This window comes from Uloborus diversus, chromosome 3 (genome assembly GCF_026930045.1).
Source record: "Uloborus diversus isolate 005 chromosome 3, Udiv.v.3.1, whole genome shotgun sequence".
NCBI lineage: Eukaryota > Metazoa > Arthropoda > Arachnida > Araneae > Uloboridae > Uloborus > Uloborus diversus.
The window spans coordinates 114797775-114821170 of record NC_072733.1 but is presented as its reverse complement, the minus strand read 5'-3'; the positions used below and the strand labels follow the sequence as shown (position 1 = coordinate 114821170).

Sequence of the window (23396 nt, the reverse complement as noted above, 5' to 3'; positions counted from 1 at the left end):
TTCCATGATGTTTTCCTTTAATAATGTACTGATTAGTTAGATAATCCTTAAAGTATTCTTGACATTGGTGCCAAAACTCAGATAGACTTCAGCCGAGAAACAAATGTTGCTAGCTATGGTACTTTCTGCTCATTTGGTACGAAAAACCTAAAGCACCCATCTGGTCATACAGTTCAACTACGACGACAGAACACAAGTTTTGCGTGAACCTCCCAGTACTTCACTTTAAAATATATCTCGGGACCCAAAATTGTTGCTTTCAAGAAATGAAGGTCTCACTTTTTCTCTCTCTCTACGTTTTATCTATTTTCAATTGACACATCACAGTAGAAATTTCATTACAAAGAGCAGAGCTGGCTTTCTTATTGTCCTTTTTTATAGATCTGGGTGTAAATATGGATACAGATCTACATTTGCATTCGGACACATAGGTAAGAATTTTTGATTTTGGCTGGCAGTACTGAGGAGGGACATTATCAATAGCCTTTGCTTCTAATGCCTGAGATTAAACCCCAGTGCTTAGTTTTAGGTCTTAGTTCCTTAAATCTGCATTCATTTTTCACATGTGGTGGCATATATATATATATATATATATATATATATATATATATAGATATAGATATATATATATATATACATATATATATATATATATATATATATAGATATAGATATATATATATATACATATATATATATATATATATACATATATATATACATATATATATATATATATATATATATATATATATATATATATATATATATATACATACATATACACTGGTGTGCAAAAATTAAGGACGAAGTTGAAAAATTAGCATATCAGCTGAACGAAGAGGCAGAGCGGACAGAAAGACCAATCAGGAGATTAAGTAAGGTGATGTAAGGTAGCACATGCACAGATATGCAGGCAGACGTAATGGGGGAGTGTCTGAGTAGTATAAAGCATGTTGTCGGTGTAAGATCAGCATTGCACGCCGTATAGCAGTTAAAATCACACCGAGTTGCTTTCTGAACGAAATGGCGAATAATCAATCTGTTAGACGAATTCTGGATGCTTTTTCCCAGAAGTCGAATAATTGGGAAGTTGGAGGAAGGCCGCAGTGTGACAAGTGTGGCTGCAGAGTTCGGAATTGCTCACAGCATCGTTTTACGACTTTGAAGACGATTTCAAACTACAGGAACAGCTATCCGGGGGTTCAGTAGTGGTCGTCCACGAGAAATCACACCCGCAGATGACCAATATATTGTTTTACAAGCCAGAGGAAACAGGCGGCAGACAGCGGGAGAAATCGCTAGACACACGACACAGGCGACTGGACGACCGATATTGCGTTTTACCGTGGCCAGAAGACTGCACGGTGGTGGTCTGTTTGCATGACGCCCTATACGGTGTGTACCTCTAACGCCTGTCCATCGGAGAAGGCGTTCTCTGTGGTGCCGGGAACACCGGAATTGAAGAGACAATGAATGCGGACGAGTACTCTTTACAGATAAGAACAGATTCAGTCTGAGTAGCAATTCTCATTGCATACTAATCTGGAGAGAGCGGGGAAGCCGCAATCATCCCTCGAACATCATTGAAAGGGACAGGCATGGAAGTCGCGGTGTTCTCGTTTGGGGAGGCATCATGCTTGGTAGTCGTACAGACCTTCACATCTTCGACGCAGGTTCAGTCAACGGGACCCGTTATTGTAACGAGATTCTTCTTCCATATGTGCGTCTTTTTAGAGGCGCTATGGGTCGCAGTTCCTTTTTATGGAGGACAATGCACCATGTCATCGCACAGTATCTGCCGAACAGCTCTTAGAGAGTGAGGATATTGAACGTATGGATTGGCCGGCACGATCTCGGGATCTCAATCCCATCGACCATGTATGGGATTTTCTAGGCAGACGCTTGGCAGCTTGTACCTTACCACCAGTAACGATTCGGGAGCTTCGATTGGCGCTGCAAGACGAATGGGCAACAATGCCTCAACAACTCATTGACACCCTCATTCTCAGCATGGGCAGACGCTGTGAAACCTGTCTAGGAGTCGGGGGAGATCATATCCCCTACTAAAGACCGGATGTTTCTTGCTGGACACCCATCACAGGGATGTTTCGGCCTTCAGTCACATTGCTCTCCATGCTACTTTTTCAATAAAGCTTCTTTTTATCCCTCTGAATTCTCTTTTAGCAAGTGTTGCTTACATTACACATGTACTTACGTATTGGGGATCTTACGGTATTAAATGTGTTGATTTGGAAAGCTTTTGTACAAAGTTATATTGAAAAAACCGTCTCGTCCTTAATTTTTGCACACCAGTGTATATATATATTACATACATATACTTATATATATATATATTGAAAACATATTAAATAGGAAAAAAATAGAGTACCATAAACCAGAAGCCCAAAGATACGCAAAACATTCAAACAAATAAGCCAGGTAAATATAAAAATCAATAGAACAATAAACAACTGACGAGTACTGGCTTCATCTCCGTCATCTGTGCTGTAACCTTGTCTGTTTATTGTTCTATTAATATATATATATATATATATATATATATATATATATATATATATATATATATATATGTATATATATATATATGTATATATATATATATATATTAGGTTGGGCTGAACAAAATAATGTTTTTATTTCGAAGTCGTAATAGCGCGGAAAAAGTGCAAATTATAAAGACAAACAAAGAAAAAAGAATTATGGAAATTGATTGACATCTTCCGTTCGCGCATGGGGCCTAAATTTTCACAAAATATGAAAAAAACACCATTTCTGAGATTTTTAAAAAAATTTTTAATTAGATGTTTTTGTAATGTAATAATTTGTAAAATCTTTAAACAGAGCCTCAAAACATTGTGTTTAAATTTAGTTTCGATCAGCTAATATATCTCGGTCGCGCATGGGCCCCAAAATTTTCCAAAATAATGAAAAAATTGCATTTTAATGGATTTTCTGTACATGATGAATGATCAGTATTTAAATATAATAGACGAAGTATTTTTCAGTTGAACTGAAAATGAGATATAAAAAAAAATTGTCAAGTTTAGTCAATGCTTTCCAGTAGCGCAAAGTCTTAGAAACTCTCGAGCGCAGAAGTCCGTCGGACAGCAATCCAGACAACGTCACTCGCTCTCCTCCTCGCCATCACCGCCTTCCTAGAATCACATTAGCTGTCTCCCAACATTGTTTTTTCAATCTGCATATGTCAGTAGTGATCTCAGTAAACTATTATATAGTTTGATCTAACTGTTTTCATTCTGAAACTCTTGTAGTTTTCTATCATGATATATGCCTGTGCAATGGGCAGTTTGTCTCCTCCATTTCAATGAGTTGCCACTTTGTCACAAGTTTAAACACTTGGATGGCAAGACAATGGAGCCCAGTAACTCTAAAGGGTCAATTGGTCTTGATGATAAGTTTGTCGACTGTCTGGAACATTATTTTCAAGCAATTCCCAGTGTACACACAGACTATTGAATGCTGCATAAAATTCGTCACAGTAGTCTCAGAAAAAGTTTGTGGAACTGAATCTCGAGATGGATTTACAAGAACCACCCTACTGTCCAAATCATCCATGTCTAACTTCACCAGCAAATAGGTCTTCAAAGTCAGGTATTGAGTCACTGTTGATGAGCGATTCGATGGCGGCGGCTTCACTGATTTGTACCAACAATGGGGAAGAAGATAATTTACAGTACATGCAGTTGACCATTTCTGAGTATTCTTGCACATAAAAATTTACTTTTGCGTGAATGGTCTGTTTTTCTTCTTGGATTGATCTTTCTTGACTTCAGAATTCTTCGAGCCCCGAACATTTATGTATTTATTGTCATCTTGAGTCATGGCTAAACAGTAAGTTTTCTGGGTGAGCGAAAAATCCATTCCATTTGATTGCACGATTGACAACATAAGCAAATGTTTTGGCAAGTTCCTGATATATTGTATTGCTTGGTAAACAAGTTTTGGACCGTCTTAAAATCGTTTGATAGAAAACCACATTGGCATGAATGATTTCAATGTAAACTATACTAATTCTTGAAGTTCAGACGCTAGGCTTTCTTCACTTATATACACAATCTGAGAGTTCTATTTGCCTTTGTCAACCACCTCGAATGTGATAATCGCCGAGGATTTCCTGCAGCCAAACCTTCTTTACGGGTTCCTGTTTCAATTGCCTTTGAAATATTAAATTAATTATGCTGATCTTTGCTGAACACGTTTTGGTCCATCTCTGGGACTAGACAAACAATATTCTGAAAGTTAACTACCGGAAGATTCTGGCAGTCAACTATCTTTTCCCCAATTGACCCTTTAGAGGTACTAGAACCCGTTGTCTTGCCATCCAAGAGCTGAAACATGTGATGGAATGGTAACTCATTGAAATGGAAGAGACTCATTGCATAGTCATATATCATGACAGAAAACTACAAGAGTTGCAGAACTAAAACAGCTAGATCGAACTAAATAATAGTTTACTGAGATCACTACTGAAAGATGCAAAATGAAAAAAAAATGTTGGAAGACAGCTAATGTGGTTCTAGGATGGCGGGGATGGTGTGGAGTGGAGCGCCCCTGCCAGGCGAGTGACGTTGTCTGGATCGCTGTCTGACGTCTGCGCAGGAGAGTTTCTAAGGCTTTGTGCTACCCGAAAACATTGACTGAACCTGACAGTTTTTTTTTCTATCTCATTTTCAGTTCGACTGAAAAAATACTTTGTCTATTATGTTTAAATTCTGATTACTCAACAAATACCGAAAACCCATAAAAGTAACTTTTACATTATTTTGGGAAATTTTGGGGCCCATGAATGACCGAAAGATATTAGTTGATCAAAACCAAATTTAAACACAATGTTTTGAGGCTATGTTTAAAGACTTTACAAATTATTACATTACAAAAACATTTAATTAAAAATTTTTTTTAAAAATCTCAAAAATGAAGGGGTTTTTTTTCATATTTTGTCTAACTTTAGGTCCCATGTGCAAACGAAAGATGTCAATCAATTTCCATGATTCTTTTTTTCCTTTGTCTTTATAATTTGCAGCTTTTCCCCACTATTGCAACTTTGAAATAAAAAAATGAGTTTTTCGGCCCACCATAATGTGTGTGCATATATAATATATATATATATATATATATATATATATATATATATATATGTGTGTGTGTGTGTGTGTGTGTACATATATATATATATGTGTATATATATGTATGTGTGTGTGTGTATAAGTACAGTTTTTCAATTGAAAATCATCGGATCAAAAAGTAGGATTGTTCAAATTGTAATGCATGAAGTCGACAACTCTCATTCAAAAATTTTAATGTTAATGAAAAATTTAAATTTTTTTTTCTAAGGATTTTATTTCTTGTCCGAGCCGGTAATTCAAAATTACATTCACTGTATTCAATTAAGAATGTCAAAATATTAATTAATCTGTTATGCCTGTAATTATATAAGTTAACTATGTATTTTGAAGCATTCTGATTAAGAAGGTGGCCACTTAATGGAGAGCAAGTTAGCATTAAATTAACAGGTGAAAATAAATTTCATTATATTTTATTCATTGTAGAAGAGGTCATTTAACTGAATTGGTGGATCAGAGAGGGTTCACTAAATTATCCTAAATAAATTTTTTTGCTTAATATTATTCCTAAATTGCAACAAGCAGTATCATTGCTTTTAAATGTTAAAAATAAATGTTCAATAACAAAAAGAATGTAAAGAATACTTACAACTGTCATTATTACATTGTCCATTTTGTAACCATACTTGTGAAGAACAGGCTTTAAAATGTCCCCACATATTTTATTATTTTTTGCTTTTACACCTATAGTTTTCTTGTTTGGTAGCTCAATACAGAACAAAATAACTTGTTCTACTCTTATTTCTCGACAACTTAATGTTGTAACATCAATACCATGGTCAAGTGGCTATAAAATAAAGAAAATATGAAGAAATATACATTTTCAATTTAAAATATTGAGCAAGGGAAACTTTTTAAAACTGCTGTGGGTAATAAAGTTAACATTTGTCAGAACTAATGTGATTAATTAAATTCTAATTTCCTTATGCTAATAAACAAAAGCAAAATATATAGAAACACAAAATATGTTCATGTTTTACGAGAGTAAAAGAAAAATACAGTACATTATTTGCAAAAGAAATAAGCATTTAAAGCACTTAGGAATTGTAATCTCACAGTTTTTGGCTCTACGGGATTAAGATTGAGATTAATAAATCCAGCGGGACCCCACAATCTGGAGGGATTGATAACTCTCAATTAAGTATTTCATTCAAACATAGAATTAATTTAATTAGTTACAACTGAAAACAGAAAGAGGTATGAAAAAACAAAAAGCTTGAATACAATATGACATTTCCTTTGCCTTTCTAAAGACAAATACGAAAAGAATTATGGTACTACCCCGCATTAGCAGGTATGCTGCAAACTTCGGGGGTCACCAGATTATCAATAACATTTGCCTAGTCCTTTCTGGCAATAAAAATTGAATTAATACTAAGCAAACATTTAAGCAGTAAGTTTACTGCCCCTAAACCAGTGCTAAAGAATTTACCATAGCTATTGAATAAATAAAAATTAAACTTACCTCTCTAAAAGGAACCTAAAATAATTGATTTTAAAAAAGGGTTGAACAAATCGCAGTAACGATCATTGCTTCTGAATTGATTAATGTATTTGCATATAATTAAATCTGTTACAACATAACAATGACCTAACATAAATAACAAGCACATATTATATGCAATACACATTTTTTTTTTTTTTTTTTTTTTAATAAGATTACTTTTGGGATTTATTTATTATTTTCCTTACAGTGGTTTGCTTTCTGATTAGAACTGAATGGGGAAATTAATTTTTCTTTTGTTGCAAAATAAACCTCAAATTATCCGGCAGGCCGGAAAATTTGAATTTCCCAGCATACTGGTCAACCCTCGCTTTTTTCCGGCATGCCGGTTGATGTGGAGTAATATGGTATGAAAATTATGGTCTTAAAATTGTACTAACAGTTAATTTTTGGATGCTAAAAATAAGAACGTCTGAAATGCAGGCCGAGGACTGCTGATGGCCTTTGAAAAAAGTGAGAAAGGTGACAAATTTGAAAACAAAGGTGACTAAAAGGTGACAAAAAAGTAACTAAAAGGTAACCAAAAGCAATTTGTTAAGAACTCAAAAAACAGAAAAGGATTATCCCTTTTTAGTGACTTTTACCAAAATAGCCCTATATGCTTTTTGTGAAGATTTCTAGTTTCACTTTCAATATGTTTTAATTTTTTCCATTTTCTTAGTTTCTTCTTCACAATCCTTTCCTTTTTGCTCTTCTTTTAACTTCTGTTTCAATTCCAAATCCTTTTTCCTTTTACATTCATCCATGTGTGTTGTGTAATTTACATGTGCTTGTTGTGCACATTTAATTATTTCTGGACCAATTGATAAAGAAAGCAAATGAGGATATTCTTTTACAGCGTCTTTAACTATAAGTATGCTGTTTAAAAATCTTTCAGTCCTTGCTGTCTTATTTTCACCAAAAAGGTGCTTTGAAATTGAAAATAGTCTTCCAATGTCAGCATTACCATGTGATAATGCAAGTGAAGCACGGTTGGCAAGGTTTTGGACACTACGGTAAAAACCCTGGCTTTTACCAGGGGTCTGGCCAGAGGATATTTGGGTCTGTTAACGGACCCTTCACAAAAATCCGTTCAACCAAAACGGACCTTTCACAAAATCCCAATCAAACAAAACGGACCTTTCACAAAATCCCGATCAAACAAAACGGACCCTTCACAAAATTCTGATAAACAAGATCGGATCTGTCACAAATTGTTTATTGAAAGAGCAAATCTGAAAGCAAAATAACGCATATTTCTGTGTATAAACCGCATATTTCTCTGTATAAACCGATAATTTTTGGAACCTTTTTTTAAGTCAAATTAGAGGGATCAGCTTATACAAAATCGGCTAATTTTGAAAAAAAAAAGAAAAAATCGGCACTCTTGCGATGCTCCGATGCTCCTGCAAGCGATAAATAATTGCTACTGCCAAATAAATATAATGGTTGTTTGTTTTATCACAGCTAATTAGCAGCGGTGTTGTTGTAAACTTTTCTGAAAAGGCATTGGTAAGCACTTTTCTCTGCTCATGATTTAATAAACAATAATAATATATATCTGCGAAATGAACTTAGAACTGCAAAGGGATAGTAAGGGTGAGGAAAAAATATGATCGCTTCAGATAGGGTTACCAACTTCAAAGCTATCACCACGTAGCGTCTGGCGTTGAACCTTTATAATGAGATTAGAAAATATTCTCATCATTTTGTCGGCTTGTCAATATTTGCGTTTTTACGGTGCGGTGCGATGTTTAATTGTTATTTTGGGAGAAAATTATATGGGTTTTGATTTTTCGATGCTAACAAGGATGATTAACTTTAAGTAAACTCTTTTAATTACCGTTTTTTTTTCCTTTAGATGTCTACATTTTGAAAAATGCAATCTTTTAACATCCGATATGAGAATCATATTTTGTTCTTTTTTCAAGCTAACTTCGCTTTATTAGGATTCAAATAAATGAAAAGTCTCTTTATTTCTGTTAGAACTCTCATTTCAAGTTTTTAAAGCAAAATTCCATAAATTCTGTTATGATTCAAAAATTAAAATGCTGAATAGATGGTTTATTTTATTTTATTATTTATTTTTTGGGGTCAACTGTGTTCACAGATATTAATGATATGTTATCATAGCACTCTAAAATGCAATTTTAAAATAATTTTATCAAAAATATTTCTTTTACAAGCCGTTTTTATACTTTTGATGCCTTCACTTTGAGAATTGCGATCTCTTTGCATCCGCTATGGGAATCCGATTTTTCGAATTTTTGATGATTATTACGCTTTGTTAAGAGGTAAACAATTGAAATTTCTTTTTATTTTTGTTAAAATCACGGAATTTATAAGTTAGAAACGAAATTTCATGCTTTTTAAGAGTGTCTTGGGTCAAAAAGTTGAATGCTGAACCCTATTCTGAATTTTGTTTTATTTATTTATATTTTTGTTATAATTATTTTAAATACTGTACAGAAATATATCTAGTATAATTTAACATAATGCAGAATGGTAGATAAATATTGATACTTGAAAGAGCGATGCCCCCCCCCCCCCCCACGCCAAATATCAGAAAAAAAAATCCAGAATGATTTTCTCGTCATAGAAGAAGAAAACACTCAACTTTAAGTTTAATTGATGCAGTTTGTGCCATCTCTAAATTCTAAAATTTCGTTTTAACAAGAATTTTTTTTTTTTTTTTTTTTTTTTTTTTTTGCGAAATTTTTTGATTTTTCACAAAATTAATTCATTTTTCACAAATTTATTTGATTTTTCACAAAAAATGGACCCTGTGAAAAATCCTGGACAGACCCCTGCTTTTACTGTCCTGTCCAAAACCTTAGTGTCCAAAACTGTTCGAAAGTGTCCAAAACTATATTTTAAGAAAAATAGTATTGTGTGAGAAAACATCAAAAAAGATAATAAAATGTATCAAAGTAATGTTTTATATTGAACATTTATTCAATGAGAACATTCAACTTACTTAAGCAGCTGATTTTAATCTAGTTGCACAGGAGTTGAATTCTTGATAAAAATTTCAATTTTTATGCATAAGTTTATTTATTTTTCATAATAGGAACAAAATTTCCCTATGTTTATGCATGTGTGCAAATGAAAGCAGGGTGGCAAGGTTTTTACCATCCTGTTCAAAATCCTTTTGTCCGAAAATGTCCAAAACTATTTTGTGAGAAAATATCAAAAACAGAACAAAAAGTGTCAAAATTATTTTATTGACTATTTAATATATTTATTCAATTTGAACATTCAGGTATAAATATATATGTAACTTATTTATGCAGCTGATTTTAATCTAGTTAAGTAGAAATTATTAAATTCTTCATTAAAAATTTCAATTTGTATGCAGGAGGTTTTTTTTTTTTTTTTTTTTTTTTGCATAAACTAAATTTTTTGACATTTATGCATGTGTGCAAAAGAAAGTGTTCAAAATATAATTGACTTAAATGCAATAAATTACAATTTTTTTTAGTTACAGAATGCATACTAAAAACGTAAACTAAAAAAAGAATAGTACAAGTTTTATAATATAAGTGTTTAATCATCAATTTCTTGTTCTTTAATCTAAGATTTAAAAAATGATTTTTGTTAAAAAATCATGTAAAACTTATTTGCAAAAACCATCTAAAAAATTTAGCTTTTTTCTTGCACCTAAATATTGTACATTTAATAATATTCCTTTGCGTTATGAATGGAACTGAAATTAGTTGTCTTGGTAGCAGGGTCGGATTTGGAAGTGTGGAGGCCCCGGGGCAAAGAAGGAGTGGAGACCCCTAATCAGGGTTCGAAAAGATCATCATATTTTCGAAAATATCCGATACTTTGATATATATCCGAATATTTTGATACATATGTATGTATCCGATATTTTCGACTCATGAAAGTTAGGATATTTTGTAAAAAATTTATTGTGGGGGCCTCTTTGTTGTGGAGGCCCCGGGGCAGTAGCCCTGCCTGCACTCCCCTAAATCCGGCCCTGCTTGGTAGTGTTGTGAATTTCCTTTCAAAACTCTACCGACTAAGTTTTTGTGAAAAAGTTATTGGCAATTTTTTTTAAGTAAAATGTTTTTTAAATGAACATTTTGAAGAAAAATATTATCAAATACTGATTAACTAAACCTCATTAATATCTTTATTTATGAATCATGAATATTGCAGTGAAAACTAATTGATTAGATTACACCCCTTAAACTTTAACATAGTTTTGGACAGTTTAAGGCAGTTTCGGACAGTTTTGGATGGTAAAAACCACCTGTCCTGTCCTAAACCAGTTTTGGACAGTCCAAAACCCAACCCTGAAGTGAAGCTTTTATCACTTTAGAGACATTAGATCATTGGAAGTTGAGTCGTTTTTTGAAATGTGCTGCTGCCAGTAGATATCAATGGTTTTATTTTCGGATGCTTCATCATCTTTTTCCAGCTGCAAAAGTTTCCATTCATCTTGCAACTTATCGAGTGGAACATTAAAAGGCATGATTTTGGCAACCTTTATCAAATCCTTACAGCTTCTAGATTAACTTCTCTTTTTTGGATCCAAAAATTTAAAACTTTTCAGTAACCCGTTTGATATGCAACTTTTTTCTATTACATTCTTGCATGCAGTCACACAATGCTTTTTAATAGTGTTCACTCTAGAAAAAAAAAGGGCAGGGTGCTGGCCTTTGAAAGGGGCACTTTTTTAAAAAAGGGCACTATTTCAAAGCGGTGTTGCTCCCACCCAAGACCAATGATGCACCACTCAAAAAGTACTGAGCGCCCCCCACCATCACCAAAAAAAAAAAAAAATTAAGAGGGGAAATAACACCTAAAACACCTTGCAAAAATTCAAACAGTCTAGTCTGCACCATGACCCCCCCACCCCTTGATCGCCGTTACTTCTGACTTTAGTATTAAATATGATTTCATCCAGAAAACGCACTTGACTTCAGATTAGAGTTAACTCACACCCCCCACACACAAACAAATGCCAACTAAGCTAAGCACATTTTCCACACTCCATAGGAACATTTAGCTAATGCTGAAACTTGGCTTTGGGTGTTTTTCAACATTTTTCAGGCCATAATTTTGACTACCTATCCTATAAGAGTAAAAAAATTCTAGGCATTTCAAAACCCTTTGAATTTCAATTTAAGAAGAACAGTATTTAATTACTGATCTCTCCTTCCTACTTAAGAAACTGCCTAGTAATGTGCATAGTGCGATTAAGTATTTTAGTAGACATCAAAATGATGATGAATGTAAGTTCTCCTTTTAAAAATATATTACACTTCAAATAAAATAATTAAATTAAAATACTGTGTGCAGTGCTTCAAAAATGCAGTCGTAGCAAGGTGCAAAACAAAAAGACTTTATTTGAGCTCTATTTCCTAGTCTTGCAGTTGTTCAAATTCATAACACAAATGTGTTGGCAGATGTATGTGCTCCTAAATGCAATGCATAAGCACAGAGCCGGCCTTAGCACATGCGGGGCCCGATTAGAGAAATCTGGCGGGGCCCCTTACAGATTGGTCGTACAAATTCAAGAAGTGCTGACCGATTTTTTTTTTAATTCAGGCAAGGATTCGAAACTTCCGCAATTATCCGTCTTCCTTCAAATTTCTATATCACGTTCGATTTTTACTTTTTTTATTTCTTAAGAAACGAATGAATGAATTCCCACAAAAATAAGTGTACATTTTAACAACGTAAGAAAAGTAGCTCTGAGAATCTTTATGCCCAATCACATCCGGTTGGTGCACGAGAAAATTGGGGTGTCAAAAGAAGTGTGGAACTATGTGGAACTGAGGGAATAACTTCCCAGACGCTGATTTGTTCTTCCTTTTTTTTTGTAAAATTGGACGATATTATGGGAATTTAACATGACTGATTAAATAACCTCCAAAAAATGTGGAATATTGTCTCCAAAACCGGGACGGATGGTCACCGTAGACTTCTCTCTTCCAATTCTTAGTTCGCTTATTGTGAAATAACTTGATAAAAGTCCATTCAGTTGGAGTTTTTAATTTTTATTTTCATGGAATAAATCAACCCACCCAGTAAAAAATCATTTTTCTATCGATCATTATTGTGCAACTTTGAGAAGTGAGAACCCCTTCACCGTTGGAAGTAAGCGGGTAGCGCAATTTATAACTTAGGACAGAAAAGGAAAATGCACCAAAATGTATCTGTCCTAAAAAAAGTAATTTTTGACTACAAGCAAAAGACCAGATGTCTTTGGGGTGTCAGAAGTGGAACGGAGTTGCAGGGAACGGGGGAGCTCTCCTTGGAAATTTTTTGAAATTGAAGTTTAAAAAGGCAGTTTTGGTACGGAGATGAGGTTTGAGGGGGGGGGGAGAAGAGGGACGTTAGAGGTCAGATAAAATACCAGCAGTCCCTGGAAGAGTCTTCAAAGCTGACGTTTAAAATCGCCACTTTGGACAATTTTATGTAAACTGAAGGGAAAGGGGGAGAGGCGGAGGTTCCCTGCCAACCAAATTTTATTTTAAAATTTAAGATAAGTTTAGATTAATTTTGGTAACGATGGGGAATTGGGAGCTCCTCTCAGAAATTTTTGTCCCCATTAGATGATGTTTGATGAAAATGGAAAAGAAAGGAATTTAGTGATCTCCTACGGAAAACTTTCAAAATAAAGGGTTTTATGGCGCAAAAAAACTCAGTTTTATACCTCATCAGTCACGTTATCAGTTTTATATGTTTGGTAACGATAGGGGAAACGGGAGGAGTTTTCCTCCCGGAATTTTTTTCGATACTGAAATGAATTTTATGCTATCCATTTGAAGGAAGGGTTCGAGTGTTTTCTTGTGGTAGTATTTTCTAAAAGGGAAATTTTAAGCTATTGTGCTGATGCTAACACCACAGCTTCTTCAGAGACCTTCCTCATGAAATATTTCGAAATTTGAATCTTAAAAACACTACTTTAGGCTTCCTTTAGAGACGATAGAAGAGAAGGAAATTTATGAATCTCTTCCTTCCTTGGAAATCCTTTAAAATTGAAAACTGAATGATGTAATTTTAGTCAGTTTTTTGTGATAACGTTGAGGTAAGGGTGAGCGTTTGAGTAGCCTTCACCTGAACTTTTTAAAATAAAGGTCTTAAACACGCATCTTCAGTCACGTTAAGAGAGATATCAGGGTTTGGTTGGCTCCAAGTAATTTTTTGACCTTGAAGATTTAAAAACCAAATTCCATTCTATATGTATAAACGTTAGAAGAAGAATGGCAATTTGCTTTCTTTAGAATTGTTATGGAGATGTTTTCCACGTATTAAATACGCAGTATTTGAAGTTTATCATTTATTTATTTATTTTTCAGAATTGCACTTACGTTGGTGTTAATTGTGTAGTAAAAAAATTGGCATTGCTGCTAAGTTTTAAGATTTTTTTATCAATACTAATAAAGAAAGTAAAAAAAATAATAAAAGCAAATATATAAATGAAACTAAAAAGATAGCTTTGGAAATTCCTGAAATTTCGGAGTTTCATGTAAATTTCCGCATTGCTCATGTCATACGAGTAGATCCTGGGATAGGGGTCCTTGACCCTTACGTTATTGCGGACTGCTAATAATCATTAAAAATTTGTGCTTTGGTTCCCCACTACCTAGTTCCTTTCTCTTAATTGGAAGTTATAGGATACAGCAGGTATCGCCTTAGATATGAATTTAAAATTTTTTATCTGGCCATATGTTTTATTCTTTTCTTCAGGAAATTTATTTGAGACTAGTAGTTTTGGACTTAATAGGGATGCTAAAAGCCTCAGGAAATTCCCCTATACTACCTCAATTGCACTGAAAGTAGCTCCATACCCGCCAGATTAAATATCAGTTAAGCATATTATGATTAATATCAGTTAAGTTCATTTGAACCTTATATTTCCTTTATTTTCTTTTGTGAGGAAAAAAATACTTTTTTAGAGCGGGGCCCCTGCTGGCGCGGGGCCCCATTGGGATCTTTTGCTCTAATCGGCTTAAGGCCGGCTCTGCATAAGCAGCTTGGGCCAAGCTAAGATTTTTATCTCAGACAATTTTTGTGAAAATTTAATATATCAGTATTTTAATTTTGTGATTTTTATTTAAAAATCAATTGTATAATATTTAGAAAAGAAAAAGAAACAGTGCAAGATCATTTTAGTTACAAAAAAGCACAAGTATGTCAAAAGTATGCTTTTTATTATGTCAATAAGTGTTTTAAATAATCTGTTATATGAATCATATATAAAGATAATAAAAATACTTAGCAAAAAGGAAAGAATTGAATGAACGCCCTGTCAATGCGATATGTTTCAATTTCAAACGGTTTTTAGGGAGGGGGAGAGGGCTGGGGAAGAGGGTTCAAAATCCAAGATATTTAAAAAATACCCTTGCATTTTAACCCAGTAAGCTTTGTACCATGTTCTTCTTAGGAAACAATCAGAAAGTTAACTTTCCAGAAACAGATGTGAAAAGATTGCTACACAATCACTAGCAATGCGCTAAAATGAGCTAAGCCTAATTTCCACGTGCAGCCAAAAAACGGACACAAAGGGCAGAAATGTTAGGAATATTCCCTCTCTCATTGTTGATTCTCAGAAGATCAAGGATGGGAAGGAAGGAAACAAAGATCTCTCCCTTCCCAGAGGATCCTACTCCTTCCCACAACCTTTCAAAAACCCACCCTCAGTAGAAGGAAGAACATGCCTTTGTTTCCTACTGATAAGCCTGTTTGAATTCTGAGAATCTCATCCCCTCTTTGCCTAGGTATTTGCTTCCCCTTTTGTTTATGGGGCCGTTTTCAGGGTGAAATTCTGGGAACAAGGATAAGGCATGGGCGTTTTTGCTGAGGATCGCTGGACAAATAAAATTGTCCCGATACCGCCGCAGGTCGAAACGATGGTTGAGGCATCTTTTTAAAAACACAGGGTGCAATTTCTTATTTTTTAAAAGGGCGAGCGCATTTCGCGATCTAAAAGAAGGGCAGGGCGCATTCTGCTGATATGGAAAAGGGCAGGGCGCTGCGCCCTTCAAAAAAGGCCTAGCGGGAACACTACTTTTTAACAGCTCTTAAAAACATAACATTTTCAATTTTCTTTCAGTTTTGACAGTTCATCTGTCACCTCTCCACTAACAATGAGATCTTCAAGAGGTAGTCTTTTACCAACTGCAAACAGTTCATCCGTGTCTACGTTTAAAAAATCAACTTACTTTATGACAGAGGCTTTTATAACCCGAGCCATAAAAGTCTGAACAATGGTCTCTATTTCTTGGTACAATTTATGTATCATAGGTGCTTGGCATTGAAAACGTTTCGTGAACTGCATAAACAAATCAGCAGATGAAAAGATAAAATGCAGCTCAGCTTTTATAGAAGGTCTTTTTAAAACATTGGCAACAGCTTTATATGACCTGCATTGCATAGCTGAATTCTTTTTTAAAGGCACATGTTTAAAAAAATAATACTGAAGAGCATCCCACTGTTCCAGTAGTCTGTTTGCTGCAGGTCCAAGGGTAAGCCAATGGGTAGTTGTATGTTTCAGGAACTTGCGATGAGGTGTATTTAGTTAGGAGGATTTCGAAGAAGTGCAAGCTCAACGGGAAGGCCAACCATCAAAATAGCTATAAGTAATAAGTACTAAGAAGAAGTTCAGATGCTTCTTCACCTAAATATTGCAATGCTTTGACATATGCATTAGGCATTGTATGACCAATATTTATTAGGCTTTTTACTCGTGTCTCAAGGATAATAGTGTCAAACAACCTAAAAACCTTTTTATTAACATAAGGACCATCCAAAGGAAAGCATGAGACATTTATTCATGGATAATTACTCTCGGTAAGTGCTTCACATAGCTTCTCAATCGAAATTTCACCAACTGCCTTGCCCAAGAAGAAAGTTTTGAGATGCCTTCTTGTGATGTAACATTGGCTTTCAGACCAATATTTTGTTGTTCGTTGCAGTTCTTTTTTGTCTTTGACATTGGTAGTTTCATCAAAGCTCAAAGTATAATATAGGATAAACATGCTTCTTTTAACATACATTCCCGAAAATAAGGAGCAAGTCCATCTGTAGAAGGGATAGAAAGACTGGTTTGCTCATAGGGTGCAATTGCAAGTGATAAAAAAAATTCCCCGATTTCCCGATAACATAGCTATTTTTCTTAAACAACAACAAGGTAGGGGGGGGGGGCATATTTAAGGCTATTTTTTAAATTAATTTCACTGTTAAAGATACCATTCAGATACTTTTCAAAGATTTAATTACCGTAAAATCCCGAAAGTAACCCCCCCATCGAATATAACCCCCCCCCTTTTTTCGCCAAAAGTGAAATTTTCAACAATCCCGAATATAACCCCCCTCCCCTGATTTTATTTAAAAGAACCCAGTGCAGCACGCTCGAATCGAATTCGCTTCGATAACAAAAGGTTGCCTTTTCTTCCAAACCTGTCTTGGATCTTCAAGGTCAGCGGCGCTGCATTCCGTACGTGTCACGTGACAGATAAAGCCAATCGCGTCTCGCGCTCTTCCGACCCAACCTCTCATCCACTGAAGTTCGTATTCGTATTACGATTCTTCTCTCTTCTCGCTCTGGTTTTGGTTGTTCAAAAATGTCTCGGCGAAGTTTCACAGTTGAAAAGAAGCTGGAAGTTTTACGGTGGTACGATGCGAATGGTTCATCGCTTCACAAAACAGCTGCTGAATACAAACTCGATCGCAAATGCTTGCGGGACTGGCTAAAAAAGAGAGATTTTCTTGAAATGAATGAATTCGGGAAAAATAAAAGAGTTCGGAAGATTGGCTGCGGTCGCAAACCACTTTCTGAAGATATTGATGAAGAGCTATATGAATTTTTGCTGAAAGAAAGAGAAGCCGGGCGAGCGGTTAGCAATAAGCTGCTTTCCGAAGAAGCTCTTAAAATTGGCCAAAAACACGGTTTTACTGAGTTTAAAGCTACAGCTCAGTATATCGCCAATTTTAAAAAGAGGTTCAACGTGTCTTTGAGAATCGGCACGACGGATTCCCAAAAGACACCCGAGGAGCTAAAGGAAGCAATTTCCTGTTTCTTTGATTGCGTGAAAAGGTCTCGCGAAACGTTTGACTATACCGACTACAATATAGGAAATATGGATCAAACGATGTGTCGATTCGATATGCCAATCAACCGCACAAATAATGTGAAAGGAGACTCGACCATTCGCATCACAAATACCGGATGCAAGAAGCGGGGCTTCACAGTTGCTTTGTGCGCCCGCGCTTCCGGTCACAAGATGCCAGCCCTCTGCATCTTAAAAGAGGCTTCGGGAAAAATTCCGAACAAAGCTTGGTCGAAGCTTGTCATTCCGGAGAACGTGAGCGTTACAGCCACGAAAAACGGCTGGATGCATGGGGACACATTTAAGCTTTGGGTGCGGAAAGTGTGGGGCTCCGATGAAGATGACGTAAAACGTCTGCTCATTATAGATCGCGCCCCCATTCACAAGACATCGGAGGCCTCATCAGCTCTTGCAGAAGTAAACACTCACGTAATCCTCATTCCTCCTGGCTGTACTAGCCTATTACAGCCTGCAGATGTGTGCTGGAATAGGCCATTTAAAGCGAAACTGCAAGAGCTGTGGGCGGACTACCTCCGTAAGGAAGAAAGAACGGCCAAAGGAAACTTGAAGCAGCCGTCTCGCAAGGACGTGCTACGATGGGTGTCCGTTGCATGGGCAGCTGTTCCCGAGGAGCTAATAGTCAAATTGTTTAAGTGCTGCGGTATATCTATCAGCTTGGATGGTTTGCAGAATGGCGAACTACACTCTGATCTTGCGCGCGCTTTTTGTCCTTCTACTGATGAACTTCAGCCAGAACTTTTGGACTTAGCTTTAATGGAGGATGAAGTGGAAAATGACTTTGAGGGATTTTCTGACGAAGACTAGTGTATAAAATTCTCTCGTTTTGTAATCCTTTTTTAATTTCATAAATCCAGGTTCGTTCAAAATAAAAAAAAAAAAATGCTTTCGATAATTGAAAGTTATTTAACTTTTGGTATACCAATTCTTGTTCCTGAATTAAAGTGCATTAATAATGATTTTTTTTTCAGTGTTTACTAAAGTTTTTGAACTGTATAAAGTCAAATTATAGGGGTTTTACAATTTTAAATTTAGCATCCCTTTTTTGGTAATAGATGGCGCCACCATTCAATGTGTTATTTTTACTTATTGATGTTTAAACGATCTTTTTGTGAAAATTTTCTAAAAAATCTCGATTATAACCCCCTCCCCCTAAAATGTATCGATTAAGTTTTGAAAAGGGGGGGGGGTTACTTTCGGGATTTTACGGTATTTAAAAAAAAAAAATCCTAAGACGCATTTCAAGAAAGGTGAGAAAGGTGACAAAAGTTGCAAAAGGTGACTAAAAGTAACCAAATTTTCAAAAGGTGACTAAAGGTGAGAAAGGTGACTGACTCCTTGGCCTGGAAATGTTGCAAATCCAATGAGTTGTCTCCTTGTCAGGATCAAACTTTTGTGGCAAATATAGCACTCAATGGAAAGGTTTTTTTTTTTTCTTACTCAACTGTGGTCAGTTTAACAGACTATCCACAGTTTAATAACTATCCACAAGTACTTTACTGCATGATCAACCCTTTCTATGAAGCTTATGTCTTTATTGATTATAGACTTAATTCCTTTCTCAACTTTAATTCACCTTTCAATGATATTTCAGATCTCCGATCTTTGGTCTCCTCTTTATCCGTAATCATTATTTCATTTTCATCTTGCCATATCCTTGATGAAATCTTATTTATATTTCTCCTAGTTGCAAAGAAAGTTTTTTAACATTCTCCTTCCCTTTAGTGAGGTTTCCTTCCTTTCTCAGCAGCACAACAGCCCTGGGTGAGCCCTGGCCTTCTCAAGAAATTTTTTTTGGTGAGGTTAAGGGATTAAAATATTGTAAAACACTGCTCATATCCTTCTCTGTTGAATGCGAGTTTCAAGTGCAAACTTCAAACATTCACTTAAGTCCGCCTTTTGCTGACCACCAATTTTGCTTAAAATACTGCAGTGTATTTACAAGCACAGAATGGTTCTTCCTCAGAAGCAGTTACTGTTGACTTGATATCGGCCAAAGCTTTTGGTATGCAATCTTTCGTTTTAAGAAATTGGCCCGAATAGCACATTTTGTTTCATAAACGTTGTAAAATGGTTGCTAATGCTGTGAAAATAATTTTAAAATGTTTATAATGTCTTCAAACGTTAGGCATGCTACCTGGGCATTAATGATTCTACCAACAATACTGAATTAGATGAGTCAACAGAGGTGCATTTTATTTTGTACTTGAGTCACTGCAAGGGGAGTATTTTCATTTAATGTATAAAATTTATGTTTATCTTTATTTTTTGCTTTTATAATCTACATAAATCACAATTACTACTTTGTGACAGGTTTATAGCATCACAAAATTAATGCAGAATATGCTGCGAGCACAGTACCACAGAGGGCATTAGTTTTGACTAATATTTGAGGCAAGTCACACCTGATCATGAGCCTTTAACCTAAAGGATTAGAGAAAAGAGTAATGTGGGGGGGGGAGAGAGGAAAGGATAAGGGAAAGTTATGTGATTCAAATATCAGTCACACCTCAGCATTTTAAAAGAGAGGAATTTTTTTAGTTCCTGAATTTTGCAGGGTTGAGGTCCTGCCACATCCTGATTGCAATCAATGCTCTCACTGATTTTTGAAATTAAAATTAAAATGAATTTAAAGAGTTTACAGTGGTCAACATTTTTATAAGAAATATGACCACTTTTTAGAACAAACAAAACTTATACTATGATACTTAAACTAGTGCAACTCAATTAAATAAATGTAGCAAGATTTATTGCTTTTCAAGTTTTTAGTAAGCTGATTTATCCAAAAAGCAACAAATCAATGTAAAGGAAAGCATAGTGGTGCTGCTTAAACACAGTGCTCTACAAATTTATACAACTGCCAGAAAATTAAAACATTTATTACATGCCACAATTTACCATAATTCAAATACAAAACAATTTAAATTATTATTATTATTAGATATAAAATTCTTAACTTACTCTCATGCAACACCTGCATTTTATGTAGTGCCCACTGATCCAGTATTTACAATAAAGATTTGTTAATTCGGATATTAAAGAAGTTTTAGACAATTTTAATTACTCATAAAGTAGCATACGAGGAAGAAAACTAAATTTCAAAACATTTCTTGATTACTTAAATTGACTAATAGTCTTTATTTACATTAAAGTCCACTGCAACAAAAGTTATAATCTCAAAAACAAACCCCCTTTGCAAAACATTTTTCATAATAAACCAACACTTCACAAAAAAAAAAAAAATCACAGAAATGAGCCATATATATATATATATATATATATATATATATATATATATATATATATATATATATATATATATATATATATATATAAGTCTCATTTTTATGATTCAATTTGGTATCGGAATCTATATATATATATATACTAGAGGACCCGACAGACATTGTTCTGTTCAAACTTTGTCAATTGAAAAGTTGAAAAATTTCAATAAACTACCAAGTGTTTGAACCGTTCTGTTTAAAAAAATAAGTAAAAATAAATTGTTTTAATCTGCTTGGTGTCGGAATTTGTATATTTATTACATCTTGATTTATCTAGTGCCCAATGAGCAGTTGTTTTATCAACTATTTTTTCTCGTGTACTTCAAAGATCTTTAAAGATTGTATGGTTTGTTCCTTTAGCCATACTCAGAGGATAAAAATCATCGTCAGATATTAAGTATAAAAAAATAACTTTTCCATCTAGTAAAAACGGGAAATCCCGCTGCAACGTCCCCCATAGGAAAGAAAAAAAATAAAACAATCGAATGAATATCGTTTAAAAAATTATAAATGTAAAAACAGTTCCCTGAATAAGTGAAAATCACTCTGCTCCCCCCTCCCGATGTAAAATATACACTTTCTTCAATTAAATAGATTAAACACTCTTTGAAACCAAAAAGCAATTATTTCCAATTTAAAATATTTCACCAAAGGAACAAAAGATACAATAAATTACATTAACAGTAGTAAACAAATAATCGCGCAATCGAATTGTTATGGCCAAGGTCGCCAAGCCACCAAGTTCCTGTAATCCAGTCGATCAGTGAGCGAAGCTAACTCCGACCGATTAGCGGTCCCATCTTTGGAACGAAAACTTCATATATTTGCCTAATTTTTTCTTTCCACCAAAGATAAAAAATCTTCCACTGCACTGATCTTGTGTGTACAGAACTACCCTGTTGTAATTTATCTGGGCGAAAATAAAACTTATTTCGTCTTCAAATTTCACCATCTTTTCCTTCAATAATGTACTGATTAGTTTGATAATCCTTAAAGCATTTTTGCCATTGGTGCCAAAACTCAGATGGATTTGAACCGAGAAACAAATGTTGTTATGTACGGTACTATCTGATCATTTAGTTAAGAAAACCTAAAGCACCGACCTGGTCACATGGTTTAACTATGACGAAAAATACGCGTTTTGCGTGAACCTAGTGAAAGAAATCCGATTTCTTAAAGTACTTTACTTTAAAATATATCACTGGACCTAAAATCGTTGCTTTCAAGAAATGAAGGCTTCACTCACTCTCTCTACCTTTCTCTATTCTCTATTGACATGTCACAGTAGGAAATTTCATTACAAAAAGCAGAGCTGGCTTTCTTATTGTCCTTGGCAACGGGTTAAATATTTATTTCGATTCTCGCTCAACAATAGGTTTGAAATAAATATTAAACATTTGAGAGAGATAACCATCAAATGTTTAAATTAATTAATTAATTAATTAACAAAAACGTTTCCAATTCAATCCATCTCGCTTCGAAATCATGCTTGCCACAACTCAATTACACACAAAAAATTTGATCAAAATCGGTCCAGCCGTTGAAAAGCCTTATGGTGACAAACGTCCGCACAGAAGATTTTTATATATTAAGATATATATAGTTTATATATACACACTTAAATTATACTACTAACTGTACACTACATTTAACATTTAGGTTTGGAAATTTTTTTATTTTTTAACTTTCTAAAACAAAGTTTTCAAAGTAGTGCAAACATTCAGTTCAATTTCATGAGCTCAAATAAAATGTTTAGTCTGAAATAAATGTTAAAAAAAGTTCAAAATAAAGAGTTGTTTTGCATCCATTCAAAGGGAAAAAAAGAAAATCTGAGCTGTATTATCATAAAATACTGACTTATTGGAAAAAAAATTGTACAACTTTTTTTTCCTTTTGATAAAGTAGATATTCAGAAGTGACACAATGATCGAAGGAATGCATTACAGCACAGTAGTAACACCCCCACACTGGCCAAAAAAAAAAGTATAATAGTTTGGTAATTCTATTTGCTCTTGAAAACTTGAAGAAAGGAATATCTGTATAGAAAGCTTGATTGGAGTTGCTGAGAAGTCAACACTTAGGTCAATCAATAGAAGAGAAATTTTGTAGTTTGTGGGAGAAAAAGAAACAACTAAAGATAAAAAAAAGAGTACTTTAAAAAACATGCAAGCGAACGTAGTGCTGTTGTGACTACGGATTACAATACCGGACCAAAAATGCAATACCGGTATTTGGTATTTTTAAAACGTAATATCGGAATACTGGCATTTGAAATTTCTCAAAAAAATTCTTAAAAACATATCGTTTTGTTGCCACACTTCATAATTTTGCACAAAAATTGTACTATTTATGAAAACATATTGTGAGCAAA

At 34.5% G+C, this 23396-nt stretch overlaps 1 protein-coding gene across 1 annotated transcript in view; it reads right to left on the bottom strand.

The window, feature by feature from the left end:
- Positions 1 to 23396, bottom strand: part of LOC129218132 (regulator of G-protein signaling loco-like) — a 140321-nt gene that overhangs the window by 21888 nt on the left and 95037 nt on the right. Inside the window, exon 12 of the mRNA XM_054852343.1 lies at positions 5758 to 5955. Coding sequence (XP_054708318.1) covers positions 5758 to 5955 — 198 coding nt within the window. The remainder of the gene's footprint in view (positions 1 to 5757; positions 5956 to 23396) is intronic.